The following is a 15,615-nucleotide window of genomic DNA, read 5'->3' as shown; positions in this document are numbered from 1 at the left end:
ATTGTTTGTAGATGTTTAAATGATGGCCATTCTGACTGGTGTGAGGTGATACCTCATTGTAGTTTTGATTTGCATTTCTCTAATGATTAGTGTTGAGCATCCTTTCATGTGTTTGTTGGCAATCTGTATATCTTCTTTGGAGAAATGTCTATTTAGGTCTTCTGCCTATTTTTGGATTGGGTTGTTTGTTTGTTTTTTTTTTTGATATTGAGCTGCATGAGCTGCTTGTAAATTTTGGAGATTAGTCCTTTGTCAGTTGCTTCATTTGCAAATATTTTCTCCCATTCTGAGGGTTGTCTTTTTGTCTTGTTTATGGTTTCCATGCTGTGCAAAAGCTTTTAAGTTTCATTAGGTCCCATTTGTTTATTTTTGTTTTTATTTCCATTTCTCTAGGAGGTGGGTCAAAAAGGATCTTGCTGTGATTTATGTCATAGAGTGTTCTGCCTATGTTTTCGTCTAAGAGTTTTATAGTGTCTGGCCTTACATTTAGGTCTTTAATCCATTTTGAGTTTATTTTTTTGTGTGTGGTGTTGGGGACTGTTCTAATTTCATTCTTTTACATGTAGCTGTCCAGTTTTCCCAGCACCACTTATTGAAGAGGCTGTCTTTTCTCCATTGTATATTCTTGCCTCCTTTATCAAAAATAAGGTGACCATATGTGTGTGGGTTTATCTCTGGGCTTTCTGTCCTGTTCCATTGATCTATATTTCTGTTTTTATGCCAATACCATACTGTCTTGATTACTGTAGCTTTGCAGTACAGTCTGAAGCCTGGGAGCCTGATTCCTCCAGCTCCGTTTTTCTTTCTCAAAATTGCTTTGGCTATTCGGAGTCTTTTGTGTTTCCATACAAATTGTAAAATTTTTTGTTTTAGTTCTGTGAAAAATGCCATTGGTAGTTTGATAGGGATTGCATTGAATGTGTAGATTGCTTTGGGTAGTATAGTCATTTTCACAGTGTTGCTTCTTCCAATCCAAGAACATGGTATATCTCTCCATCTGTTTGTATCATCTTTAATTTCTTTCATCAGTGTCTTATAATTTTCTGCATACAGCTCTTTTGTCTCCTTAGGTAGGTTTATTCCTAGGTATTTTATTCTTTTTGTTACAATGGTAAATGGGAGTGTTTTCTTGATTTCACTTTCAGATTTTTCATCATTAGTGTATAGGAATGCCAGAGATTTCTGTGCACTAATTTTGTGTCCTGCTACTTTACCAAATTCATTGATTAGCTCTAGTAGTTTTCTGGTGGCATCTTTAGGATTCTCTATGTATAGTATCATGTCATCTGCAAACAGTGACAGCTTTACTTCTTTTCCAACTTGGATTCCTTTTATTTCTTTTTTTTCTCTGATTGCTGTGGCTAGAACTTCCAAAACTATGTTGAATAATAATGGTGAGAGTGGACAACCTTGTCTTGTTCCTGATCTTAGTGGAAATGGTTTCAGTTTTTCACCATTGAGAACAATGTTGGCTGTGGGTTTGTCATATATGGCCTTTATTATGTTGAGGTAAGTTCCCTCTATGCCTACTTTCTGGAGGGTTTTTATCATAAATCGGTGTTGAATTTTGTCAAAAGCCTTTTCTGCATCTATTGAAGTGATCATCTGGTTTTTCTCCTTCAGTTTGTTAATATGGTTTATCACATCGATTGATTTGCGTATATTGAAGAATCCTTGCATTCCTGGGATAAACCCCACTTGATCAGGGTGTATGATCCTTTTAATGTGCTGGTTCATTCAGTTTGCTAGTATTTTGTTGAGGGTTTTTGCTTCTATGTTCATCAGTGATATTGGCCTGATATTTCTTTGTGACATCTTTGTGTGGTTTTGGTATCAGGGTGATGGTGGCCTTGTAGAATGAGTTTGGGAGTGTTCCTCTCTCTGCTATATTTTGGAAGAGTTTGAGAAGGATAGGTGTTAGCTCTTCTCAAAATGTTGGTTAGAATTCGCCTGTGAAGCCATCTGGTCCTGGGCTTTTGTTTGTTGGAAGATTTTTAATCACAGTCTCAATTTAAGTGCTTGTGATTGGTCTGTTTATGTTTTCTATTTCTTCCTGGTTCAGTCTCAGAAGGTTGTGCTTTTCAAAGAATGTGTCCATTTCTTCCAGGTTGTCCCATTTTATTGGCATATAGTTGCTTCTAGTAATCTCCAGTGGTCCTTTGTATGTCTGCAGTGTCAGTTGTTACTTCTCATTTTTCATTTCTAGTTCTGTTGATTTGAGTCCTCTCCCTTTTTTTCCTGATGAGTCTGGCTAATAGTTTATCAATTTTGTGTATCTTCTCAAAGAACCAGCTTTTAGTTTTATTGATCTTTGCTATTGTTTCCTTCATTTCTTTTTCATTTATTTCTGATCTGATCTTTATGATTTCTTTCCTTCTGCTAACTTTGGGTTTTTTGTTCCTCTTTCTCTAATTGCTTTAGGTGTGTAAGGTTAGGTTGTTTATTTGAGATGATTCTTGTTTCTTGAGGTAGGATTGTATTGCTGTAAACTTCCCTCTTAGAACTGCTTTTACTGCATCCCATAGGTTTTGGGTCGTCATGTTTTCATTGTCATTTGTTTGTAGGTATTTTTTCATTTCCTCTTTGATTTCTTCAGTGATCTCTTGGTTATTAAGTAGTGTATTGTTTAGCCTCCATATATTTGTATTTTTTACAATTTTTTTTCCTTTAATTGATATCTAGTCTCATAGCGTTGTGGTTGGAAAAGATACTTGATACGATATCAATTTTCTTAAATTTACTAAGGCTTGATTTGTGACCCAAGATATGCTCTATCCTGGAGAATGTTCCATGAGCACTTGAGAAGAAAGTGTATTCTGCTGTTTTTGGATGGAACGTCCTGTAAATATCAGTTAAGTCCATCTTGTTTAATGTGTCATTTAAAGCTTGTGTTTCCTTATTTATTTTCATTTTGGATGATCTGTCCATTGGAGAAAGTGGGGTGTTAATGTCCCCTACTATGAATGTGTTCTCAACCTGTCTTGACCTCTGCTTATCTTATAAAATGAAGGATGAGTACTTTTAGTGCTTCCTGGATGCTTTCTAATTCTGGACGCCAAGCTAGATGAGCCAGCTGTGCACCTTCTCTGTACCTGCACCTGCACCGCTGTGCACACAGTAGGGCAGACCTAATGCCCAGTGTGAGTGCATGGGACTAGGTCTGCCCTGTTGTGTCACCAGCTCCAAATGCACGCACAGTGCCAGCCATCCTGATGCGTTTCTCTGGGCGACTCAGGTTTCTGCTCTCACAACAATCATTTTCACACCTTCTTCGGTCGTTTTAAACCTCTTTTCAAAACTTCTCCCCACGTTTCTTCCTCATTCTTAACAAATAAACCTCCCTTCCCACTTCTTAAAAAAAAAAAAAAAAAGCAAGCCTGGAATTCCCTAATCCTCCTGATACCAAAAGAGTCTGCACCCACACGACTCTCCTTCCCCACCCGAACAGAAGATGCCGGTCTCCCCAGCAGTGCTTGCACCCCACCCTCTCCTGCCCTTATTGTTTCTTCCATGGAAGTTAACATAGCTTTTTTGCCTTTGCTTTTAAGTTTTCTCTCTTTGTCCTGGATTCTCAGCAATTTTTTTATGATGTACCTACATATAGGTTTTATTGCTTTTTTTGTTTTTGTTTTTGTTTTTTTTAAATCTTTAGGCCATGCCACACAGCATGTGGGACTTAGTTCCCAGACCAGGGATCTAACCCGGATCCCCTGCATTGGCAGTGCAGAGTCTTATCGCTGGACCACCAGGGAAGTCCCCATGTAGTTTTATTTTAAAATATTTTCCCTCTGGAATCTGCAGTTAAGGGATGTAACTAAAGTCATCCAGGGTCAGGACTATCACCCGAGTCTTCTTACCTCAAGTCTACTGCTCCTTCAGGACAGGGACACAACACATCATGCCATAATATTTACAGAGACAACTTTTTAAATGAAAATACTTCATGCGCTTTCTTTATTCATTTCATAAATGTTTCTTGAGGATTTACCATGAGCCAGGCTCTGAGCTGGCGCTGGAGAGTTGATAGAGGGCAGAAACATGCAGGGTCCCTGCTGTCCTCGAGCTCCAGCCGAATGGGAGAGAGGGATGTGACCGTCCTTCAGGGAGACTTGCTTTTGCTCCAGCGCACCGCGAGGGTGGAGGCCAGGAGTCTTTGCCCATCCGGTACTGAGCTCATTCAGAGCTGGGTTTCAGCCTCTGGGAGGACTGGTCCGCTTCCAGGGCACTTGGACTCCCAGGAGGAAAGCCTTTGAGGGGTCCCAGCTGAGGGTCTGGACTTTGACCAGGCCCCTCCTCTGTGGTGGGCCTGAACTCGTTTCTTCTCTCTAGTAAGGTGAAACTTCCAAAGGTGTTTTTAAACTACTCAGCCTCTTAGCATCGGCTTCCAACTCAGCAAAGACCTTGAGGGGAAAAGCAGCCTTGAGCGTCACTCTCACCTAGTGCGTCTCCCTTTTCTCCTCAAGTTCTGTACTCCTTCACAGCCCCCAGCACTTGGGTTGGTCACTGTGCCCAGCTCCGGAGCCTCACAGCCTTTCCTCCTGTACTGCTCACCTACCGACAGATGCCTCAGAGGGAAACACAGCCAGGACGTCAGGCTCCCCTGACTGCGCGCCTCTTTGGTATCGTGGACCCTGGTACCCTGGCGGTCCCGGTAGCTCTACAGTGCCTTCAAGCTGCTTGTCGTTCAATTCAGTTTTCTGCTTGTTCTTGGCAGAAGAGTCGGTGTAGTACAGTTTAGTCCGACGTAGCCCGGGGTGGAGTCCCGTGATGAGTGCAGGTTAATTATCGGAACTTTTAACACCTACCTTCAGCTTTTCTTAAGCAGCTCACACCTCTTGCCAAGCGCCCCCCCCCCCGCCCCCGTCACCTTCTGTCTGCACTCTTTTCGTGCGGTCTCACCACTCCACGCCTTTCCGGGTGTGTGAAATTTAAAAACTGTTTCCCCTCCCAACAGTTGCATGGGTGTTGTTGGTGGATAACATTTTTCAGGGCCAGTGACTGGGTGCGGTGAACGTGGTTGGGTTCCTGGCATGAGCTAGTTCAGGTTCGGGGCCCTCCAAGTTGGTTTTGTTTTGATCTCTCTCTAGTGAGAGAGACTCGTGCTTTCTCCTTCGCTTGTTTCCGGGATGTTTTACGGTGTCGAGGAGCCAGTTGGGAAAGTGGGAATCACGTGGGGTTCCCTCTGTCTATAGAGTCGTCACTGAGATTGGTTGCACGCACAGGGTGGCAAATTCCTAAGCAAATTTAACAGTGATGAGGCGGTTGGTTCTGTCACTTGCGCTACTTCTCCACATCACCTCAGCTTAGGGTGCCCTAACTTACGGTGGTAGTTCTGTTGGTCATTCTGGGGACCCATTAAAAATTTAAACACAGTTTATTGTTGTCTTTGCATATCGTACGTACTGTCATCCATGTATGCCTCACCATAACCCGGTGAGAACAGGACTGATTTTCCCACTTGGACTCTGAGTCCAGCACCCTCTGATCCCGGTTCTTCGGCCCCCGGCACTGCGCTGCTCTCCCCAGGGCTCTTCCTGCCATGGGGTTATTATCCGCCCTTGGAGATTTAGCCTTGCAGAACTGCCCGGGAGATAGTCTGCTGCCTCCCAAGTGGTCTGTGTTCAAGAACGAGACTGCGCAACCCGTACTGCTAGGCAAACACCGTATCTGGGCAAGACAGGCCCTTCTGAGGACTCCTCGTCTCCTTGAGACAGAGTGTGTGGCAACTTATTTTGCAAAGTACAAGCTGGCTGGTGTGTTACTAACTTACCATGAGTCAGGACGCATGCTCTGTATAAATTTTGATTTATTTGCTATCTTGAAAGCAGAACTGCAAAAACATTGATTAACTGTGAAGTAACATTATATCTGTCATTCTTGATTTCAGGGAAGTTTAATTAGCATTAACAGCACTTGTACAGAGATGGGCAATTTTGACAACGCAAATGTCACTGGAGAGATAGAACTTGCCATTCGCTACTGCTTCAGAACTCGTTCTTTAGAAATATGCATCAAGGCCTGTAAGAACCTTGCCTATGGGGAGGAAAAGAAGAAAAAGTGCAATCCGTAAGTTTCTCTAAGTTTGGGCATATGATAATAGACATATTGATTCTAAAGTTCATATGGAAAAGTGAGAGTCCAAGAATAACCAAGGTAATTGTAAAAATATATATAAATAAAAGGACATGTTAAGAATTATCATAAAGCTTAGTAATTCAGGGTTTCCCCAGTGGCGCAGTGGTTGAGAATCCGCCTGCCAATGCAGGGGACACGGGTTCGATCCCTGGCCCGGGAAGATCCCACATGCCGCGGAGCAACTAAGCTCGTGTGCCACAACTACTGAGCCTGTGCTCTAGAGCCCATGAGCCACAACTACTGAAGCCCACGCGCCTAGAGCCTGTGCTTCACAACAAGAGAAGCCACTGCAATGAGAAGCCCGCGCACCGCAACGAAGAGTAGCCCCCACTCACCGCAACTAGAGAAAGCCCGCGTGCAGCAGTGAAGACCCAACACAGCCAAAAATAAATGAAATTTTAAAAAAAAAAGCTTAGTAATTCCAACAATGTGTTATGGATGCAAGGATAGACGAGGTCAATAGAGCAGAATCAAAAGTCCAAATACAGATCTTAGCATACATGGGAACTTAAATGATCAAAAGGCTATTAATAATCAATGCAGAAAAGATGAACTTCAGTAAATGGTGCTGGGAAATCTGATTTTCCGTGTAGGAAAAATAAAATTAAAATCCTGTCTCACACAATCCATAAAGAGATTAATTTTTTTTCCAGTTGGTAGATATGAAATGTCTCATTATTTTAACACACATCTCACTGATTAATAACAAAGATGAGCAACCTTATATATATGAATTAATCACTTAAGATACACTCCCCTTCTATGAACTCCCCATTTCATATCTTTTGTCCAATTTTCTGTCGAATTGTCTGTCATTTAAAAATTTATTTACAGGAGTTTGGCTTTTTTTTTTTTGGCGGTACGCGGGCCTCTCACTGCTGTGGCCTCTCCCGTTGCGGAGCACAGGCTCCGGACGCGCAGGCTCAGCGGCCATGGCTCACGGGCGCAGCTGCTCCGTGGCATGTGGGATCCTCCCGGACTGGGGCATGAATCCGCGTCCCCTGCATCGGCAGGCGGACTCTCAACCACTGTGCCACCAGGGAAGCCCAGGGGTTTGGCTTTTTAAAAATCCATTTTCAAGACAATTCTCCATTGGTTCTACATATTGCACATGCCTTCTCTTAGCTTTACTTGTTTTTGACATTGTTTATGATGACTTTTCTTATAAAGAATTTAATGTCCAATTTATCCTTCTTTTCCTTTAAAATGTCTGCTGTTTGAGTCTGTAGGAGAATTCCACCTGAAGGTTATAAATACGTTCTTCTCTGTTTTCTTCTATTAGAGTTTTTTCCCACTTAGATCCTTTCATATTAGAGCTGGAATTGATTTTCTGTGCATGGTTTAAGGTACGGACCACATTTTGGCCTTTCTTTTCTTTTCCCCCCACCATGGAACACTTTTACCATACTGTTTTCAGGACCAGCTAGGCGAAAGGAACGGATTGTTGGTCCAATCAAACTCTCCTCTGCTCTGAGATCTTCAGTAGCTCCTCAGTGCCAGACAAATTAGGTGCCTCACTATAGCACCTATGGTTCTCCATAACAGATTCCTCCTGTATTTCTAGTCGTCTTTTATTCCCCTATCTGTACCTTCTGCTCTGGAGAAATTGGAATAGTCACTGTTCCAAAACGATCCCCTGACTTTTACCAAATACGAGGCTTTTCCCGTGTTTGTTCTGAGACTGTTTCCCCTGTGCTACTCCCATAAGTGGAAATTGCAATCCTGTCCATTCTTCAGACTCATTTCCAATCCCATCAGCTCCATTTATTCAATCCTTGACCTTCCAAGCATGTTGGGTCTCTCCTATCATTCTCTACAGGGTTTGACCTCTGATAAGTTATTCAACCTCTCCATATCTTGGTGTCCTCACTGTAACATGGAGGTTATATTATCACCTACTTCAAAGGATTGTTGTGGTGTTTCCCTGAATTAGCCCATATTAAGTCTTCAGAACAGTGTTGAGAACATAACAAACATTCAACAAATATTATTCTTAAGCAGGTGAGGTGGGAAGTGCATAGAGAAGTAGACCTAAAATCCACATAGGGATCCCTTGAGGCTTTGGCCAAATACTAAGCTGTTCAGATACAAGATTTCATGAGGTCTGTCAGAGGAGAGCTGCTGGAGGGTCGTAAGTTGAATGAAAAATCTGGGAGTTGCACAGTGCTGGGAAAGATAGGTGTGTTTTTTTTTTTTTTTTAATTTTATTTTTGGCTGTGTTGGGTCTTCATTGCTGCATACAGGCTTTCTCTAGTTGGGGCAAGTGGGGCTACTCTTCGTTGTGTATGGGCTTCTCACTGCAGTGGCTTCTCTTGTTGTGGACTATGGGCTCTAGGCACATGGGCTTCAGTAGTTGTAGCATGTGGGCTCAGTAGTTGTGGTGCGTGGGCTCAGCAGTTGTGGCTCGCGGGCTCTAGAGCACAGGCTCAGTAGTTGTGGTGCACGGGCTCAGTTGCTCCGTGGCATGTGGGATCTTCCCAGACCAGGGGTCGAACCCATGTCCCCTGCATTGGCAGGTGGATTCTTAACCACTGTGCCACCAGGGAAGTCCCAGGATTGGCGTTCTGACCAGTCAAAGTGGAGTGGGGCATTGAGTGGACCCCAGAAAAGAAAAGCTTAGTATTAGGGCTTCTCTAACCCACCCTAACTAAGCAAAATCAATCCTTGTTAGGATCAAACTGAGTTTCCAGTAAGTGAAATGCCTGCTAGAACAAAACTCAATACTTTGTAAAGGAAACACATGGTCAAGAGAGGATTCTGAAAGATGGCGGAGTAGGAGGCCTCAGGAATCCATCTCCCCCTGTAGATAGCTGCACTGGCAGAATCTGTCTGATGGAACTATTTTGGAATTCTGGAGTCTTTTGAAGGCTTTCAACTTCCTAGGGGAAGTCTTGGATGGTAAATTGAGATTAATGTCAGTCAATTCCAGCTCTTAGCACAGTGTTAACTACCCATCCCCCCCTATGCCCAACCCCTTGGCGGACAGCTGTGCATGTGTTCCTAGAGCACCTTGAACACAGCTTGTAGGAGCCAGATGGGCAAAGGATCCTGTCCTCCAAATATCAGGGACCTGTTCTCTGATTGCTGGTTCTTATTGCAGAGGTACCAAAAAAAACGGCAGGCAGCCATTGTTGTTTCACTTCCCCTCATTGTTGCAATCCCCTCCTCCTTGGGCTGAAGTGATTTACAAAGTACTTAAAGGGCCAGTGCCCTTATTTGACTCCCTTCTTCATTTTTCTCTTTTTTCCCTTCTTGGGAACTGGATACTACAGACCGTGACATTCAAGAGTAACTGTATATACAAGGAAAATTAAAAAGTGACCACACATGCCCAGGGAAAGGTTCAGGTTCAGAAAAGATCTGAGATGATCTTAATTTTACACTTCAGGCTGATCCTTGGCACAGAGACAGTCTGCATCAATAAATTTATGAAAAACCCAATTAAAAACCCAATAACAAAAAACAGCAAACCCTGGGGAAGGGGGAGAATCTGATTTCCAGAGTTAACATATTATTAGACACATGTCCAGTGTTCAACAAAAAAAATCACAAGGCATATAAAGAAACAGGAAAGTATGGCTCATTCACAGGGAAAAAATAAATCAACAGAAAGTGTCCCTGAAAGAGATCTGATGGTAGGTTTACTAGACAAAGACTTGAAAACAACTGTTTTAAGGATGCTCAAAGAACTAATGGAAGCTGTGGAGAAACTCAAGAAAATGATGTATGAACAAAACAGAAATATCAATAAAGAGATAGAAAACCTTAACAACAAAATATTTACTAGAGGGATTCAAAGGTAGGTATGAGCAGGTGAAAGAACAGGTGGGCTTCCCTGGTGGCGCAGTGGTTAAGAATCCACCTGCCAACAAAGGGGACACGGGTTCGAGCTCTGGTCCGGGAAGATCCCACATACCATGGAGCAACTAAGCCCATGTGCCACAACTACTGAAGCCCATGCACCTAGAGCCTGTGCTCTGCAACAAGAGAAGCCACCGCAATGAGAAGCCCTCACACTGCAATGAAGAGTAGCCCCCGCTCACCGCAATTAGAGAAAAGCCCATGCGCAGCAACGAAGACCAATGCAGCCAAAAATAAATTTAAAAAAAAAGAATAGGTGAACTTGAAGATAGGATGATGGAAATGACTGAGTCTAAGGAACGGAAAGAAAAAAGATTAAAGAAAAGCAAACAGAACCTAAAGGACCTTCTGGACACCATTAAGTTGACCAACATAAGCAACATGTGTCCCAGAAGGAGAAGAGACAGCAAGGGGCAGAGAGAATACTTGAAGAAATAATGGCTGAAAACTACCCCAATTTGATGAAAGACATGAATATAAACATCAAAGAAGCTCTTTGAACTCCAAGTATGGTGAACTCAAAGACACCCACACTGAGACACATTATAAACCAACATTTGAAAGACAAAGAATCTTGAAAGCAGCAAGAAAGTGCATTGTCATGTACTGGGGATCCTCAATAAGATTATCAGCAGATTCCCATCAGAAACTTTACAGGCCGGAAGGCAGTGAGTCAATATATTCAAGGTGCTAAAACGAAAAACAAACACAGCACAACTGTTCTTCAGAAGTGAGGGAGAAATTACAACATCCTCAGCTAAACAAAAGGTGAGAGAGTGCATGAAATGACACCAGATGGTAACTTAAGACATGAAAAGATAAAGATCTCAATAAAGGCAAATACACTAGCAATTATAAAAGCAAGTATTATTGTAACAGTGGTAAGTAATTCCACTTTTTGTTTTTTATATGACTTCGGACATTTTAAAAGATTATTGGTCTCTTATTGTCATTTTGGTTTGTAACTCCACACTTTGTTTTCGAGATAATTTAAGAGACTAATGCATTTAAAAGAATTCTTACTTTGTGTTTTTGGTCACACATATATACAGATGTATTTTTGTGACATCAGCAGTGGACAGATGAGGATGGAGCTGAGAAGGAGTAGAGCTCTTGTATGTTACTGAGGTTAAGTTGGTATAAATTCAAATTAGAGTGTTATAACTTTAGGATATTAAATGTAATCCCCTTGGTAACCACAGAGAAAACGGCTATAGAACAAAAACCAAAACAAAACAATTGAGAAAGGAATTTAAACATTTCACCACAGAAAATCAACTAAACACAAAAGAATACAGTAAAGGGCTTCCCTGGTGGCGCAGTGGTTAGAGTCCGCCTGCCGATGCAGAGGATATGGATTCGTGCCCCAGTCTGGGATGATCCCACATGCCGTGGAGCGGCTGGGCCCGTGAGCCATGGCCGCTGAGCCTGAGCGTCCGGAGCCTGTGCTCTGCAACGGGAGGGGCCACGACAGTGAGAGGCCCGTGTACCGCAGGAAAAAAAAAAAAAAAGTAAGGCAGAAAGTGAGGGATAGAAAAGCTATAAGGCAAAAGAAACAGCAAATGACAGAAGTAAGTACTTCTTTTTTTTTTTTTTTTTTTTGCGGTACGCGGGCCTCTCACCACTGTGGCCTCTCCCGTTGCGGAGCACAGGCTCCGGACGCGCAGGCTCAGCGGCCATGGCTCACGGGCCCAGCCGCTCCGCGGCATGCGGGATCCTCCCGGACCGGGGCACGAACCCGCGTCCCCCGCATCGGCAGGCGGGCTCCCAACCACTGCGCCACCAGGGAAGCCCGGAAGTAAGTACTTCTTATCAGTAATTTAAATACAAATGAACTTGACTCTCCAGTCAAAAGACAGAAATTGGCAGAATGGATAAAAACATGAGATCCAACTATATGCCATCTACAAGAGACTCACTTGAGATCCAAAGACACAAGTGGAAGATACTCCATGTAGATGGTAACCAAGAGTGAGCAAGGTGGCTGTACCAGTATCAGGCAAAATCGGCTTTAAGTCAGAAAAGTTTAGAAAAGATAAAGGCATTCTGTATTAATAGGTTCAGTACAGCAAGATGATACAACAATTACAAATGTCTGTGTACCTAATGACAGACCATCAAGAGACAAGAAGCAACAGCTGACGGAATTGAAGGGAGAAATAGTTCTACAGTAATAGTTGGAAATGTCAGTACTCTGCTCTCAGTAACGGATAGGACATCCAGACAGAGGATAAGGAAGGAAATAGAGGACTTAAGGACTAGATACATGGGCGTGTATTTTATTGTAATGCTTTAAGCTATACAGGTATATTTTATACCTCCTGTTGAACATGTGTGAGGGGTCTCGTAATGATCAACAATTTAAGAGTCGACGAACAGTGAGGTATTGGTGACCATGAGCCTTGAGTACTTTTCCAGGAAGTTTGCTGAAAGCGGGAAGAGGCCTGAGACTGGGGCTCCAGGGGGAACCCAGGTGCGGGAGGGTTCCTGCCCTTTATTGCTTTGAGAAAGTTGAGCCTGTTTCTAGCCTGTGGGTACAGGACCTGGGCAAGTGGTGTCACTGCATCAGTAAAGCTGCTGGAAGAGCCAGGAAGGGCAGTCCTGGGACCTGAGTGGAGGGACCGGCCTGGGACGGAGCTTCATGGAGTGGGCAGGGGGCAGTGCGGGGCTGGCCTTGGTCAGGCTCCCTCTGCTGGCGTGGCCTCCAGACCCAGGGACAGGGCTCGGGAACACCGGTCCTCAGCAGGCAGGACGCAGTGTCTGAGGCCACACAAGGAAAACCAGTGTGAGACATACACTTTCCATTTCAACTATTTTTTCTTGCGGGTTGGGGAGAAGAGGCACGTGGAGGGGGGACAAGCTGGCACACAGCCTCGGCATCCAGGTGGGTTAGACATCTGCCACTCACAGAGCCCTGGGAGCCTCTGGTTCCCTGGTGGTCACCCAGTGACAGGTGACGGAGTGTGATGAGTAGATTCCAGGAGTAGGGCATGAGGGAAGCAGGGAGCTTCACACCCCCAGGAACATTCCCGAGGATCACAGCCAGAGACTGTGTAAGCCAGGGGCTGTGCACGCAGCACTGTCATTGTTCACTGAGTGGCGGCCACTAAGCCCTTTCTGTCAACCCCAAATGCAGCGGGAAGCAGGGTAAAGAAAACGCTGACGTGTGATTCTCCTCCTGAACCCTTTGTCCGCCCCTGACGCTGAGCTTTTCACCCTGTCCTGTCTGTGTTTGGCCACTAGGTATGTAAAGACCTATCTGCTGCCTGACAGATCCTCCCAGGGAAAACGCAAGACTGGAGTCCAAAAGAACACGGTGGAGCCGACCTTTCAGGAGACCTTGAAGGTACTTGCTGGACAAATACTCATGTGCTGAGTCTCCCCATCCCGGGATGGGCCCCTGGGGCCAGAGTCCAGCGGATGGTTCTTCTAAACTCTCGAGTCAGTTAAATGTAAGTGCAGACACTTAAACGTTTCTGCAGGGCTCTGTCAGTCAGTGGCAAGTGGTAGAAAATAAATATCAGCCTTTGTACAGGAAAACTGCAGAGTCTGCTGAACTTGAGAATGGCCTTTGATTAATGATTTGCGAGAAAATGGTAGAATAGAAACTGCGTGCCTCTCAATTTCTAAAATTGGTTTGTCCTGTTGAATTTTTATGACTGTCAGGGAGGTATTCTCAAGTAAGGGACCCTGTAAGTGAAACTGCTGAGTTATCATGATGAAGTACTTTTATGAAGATAATGTCTGGTATACCTAGATTTCTTATTTTATGAAAAACTAGTCATTTTATGGAAAAAAAAGCCTAGAGGAATTGTTTGGGTTTTCATTTTCTTTGGTGCTAAGAAATGTGACTTGTGGTTTAGGGCAGAGATCAGGGAGGCAGTGCCTCCTGCTGGGATTCAGGATGGAAAATTGGAGGTGACGTCTGGCGAGTGCAGATGGCAGGTGGGTGTGGGAGGTGGAAGAATAGTCCAGAGACGTACCCACTCAAGGGTGGGTAGCCCGGGGATCCCATATGTCAAGCCTGAGAAAGGAGAGGACTTTTGTTTGCCTTCCTGGGCAGATAGCATTGTGAACTCCCAGCCAGGGGCCATCCGGGTGGCTGGCACAAGAGTCCCGTTCGAGACATGAAAATAGCCATTGTTTTCCATGCGCCTGCTGTGGCCAAGTACTTTATATACCCTCTGAGCCAGGTGTTAGAATCCTCACTTAGCAATAGGGGAAACTGAGGCTTAGAGAGTACTTAAAAGTACAGCTGTGACCCATGATGGGCTAGCACTCCTTCACAAAATTGATGTTCATAAGGACTCCCCAAGGGAGTTTTTATTTAAAGCAGATCGTGATTCAGCAAGTGTGGGCAGGGCCTAAGGTGCTGCTTGTCTGGGACACTCTGGTAGTGAATTACTGGACACTAGTCTTCATGTGGTTTTGCTCATGTACCTGCTGACAGAATTTTGAAAAGCTCTGTACCCCCTCAAAGGTATAAGCTGATATATAAAATTACTCATCACAGGTTTAAGGTGTTTCGTACTAAACAGAGGCAGACAAATATTTCCTGTTTTATGAAACGAGACAAAGATGAGGATTGACTATTTTAAATACTTCATTATATACTTTGGTTGTTTTTTTTTTTTTTTTTTTTTTTTTTTGCGGTACGCGGGCCTCACTGTTGTGGCCCCTCCCGTTGCGGAGCACAGGCTCCGGACGCGCAGTCCCAGCGGCCATGGCTCACGGGCCCAGCCGCTCCGCGGCATGTGGGATCCTCCTGGACCGGGGCATGAACCCGCGTCCCCCGCATCGGCAGGCAGACTCTCAACCACTGCGCCACCAGGGAAGCCCTATACTTCGGTTTTTAAAGTTTTAACTACCTTTTTTAAAATGCACCCAGAATCTCAAAGGAATCACCTACAATCTGTTATCCATCGGTTTTATCTAGTATATTGTGAATATTCTGTGAATATCGTGAAGAACTTTCCAGATGCATTGAAAAGAATCAGTGTCTTCATTCTAAATGTAGAACATCTCAACACAGACCCAGGCTTAGCCTTCATAGAAGTATGTGTAAGATGGAAAAGACGGGAAGATGAAGAAGCTGAGCAATCATTAACAGTTTGGCAGAAACCAGTATTTCAAATTCCCCCTGAGGTTGCACCCCTGGGGCAGGGCACAGGAGTAAGATACCAGGTGTGAGAACTGTCTTCACCAGTTTTGAGAAAAGTGCATGTGAACGTTGAGGATCTAGAAACTGATCCTCCAAGTTTTCTAAGTAGAACACTCCTGGGGGAGACTTTCTGCACTCCAAGGGGTGCTGGCACTCCCCTTGAAGACCACTCAGTGGGGGGCCTGGGAAGGATGAAACAAGACACCAGGTCTGGGTGACGTTGGCTGTCGCCTTATCCTTGTTCTCTGGCATTGGTTACACTTGGTACCCCGTGGAAGCTAGCAATCCAGGGCCTGCTGGCACGGCCTTGTGGACCTAACAGGCAATGGAAAATAGGTCTTATTTTATGGTATTTTTACATTTTTAAAAATTAATTTTGTTTATTTTTGGCTGCATTGGGTCTTTGTTGCTGCACGTGGGCTTTCTCTAGTTGCAGCGAGCAGGGGCTGCTCTTCATT

The 15,615-nt window shown here is 44.1% G+C and overlaps 1 protein-coding gene across 3 annotated transcripts in view; it reads left to right on the top strand.

The window, feature by feature from the left end:
- SYTL3 (synaptotagmin like 3) overlaps positions 1 to 15,615 on the top strand; it is a gene marked incomplete at its 5' end in the record, with an annotated part of 78,364 nt that overhangs the window by 56,525 nt on the left and 6,224 nt on the right. For all 3 annotated transcript variants that reach the window (XM_082855965.1, XM_082855966.1, XM_082855964.1), the window contains 2 exons: positions 5,888 to 6,066; positions 13,240 to 13,342. In XM_082855965.1, the coding sequence (XP_082712091.1) occupies positions 5,888 to 6,066; positions 13,240 to 13,342 (282 nt within the window). The remainder of the gene's footprint in view (positions 1 to 5,887; positions 6,067 to 13,239; positions 13,343 to 15,615) is intronic.

Source organism: Leucopleurus acutus (genome assembly GCF_964270905.1).
Source record: "Leucopleurus acutus genome assembly, chromosome: 15".
Classification (NCBI taxonomy): Eukaryota; Metazoa; Chordata; class Mammalia; order Artiodactyla; family Delphinidae; genus Leucopleurus; species Leucopleurus acutus.
Note: the sequence above shows the minus strand (reverse complement) of the source record. Positions and strands in the feature narration are given on the sequence as shown.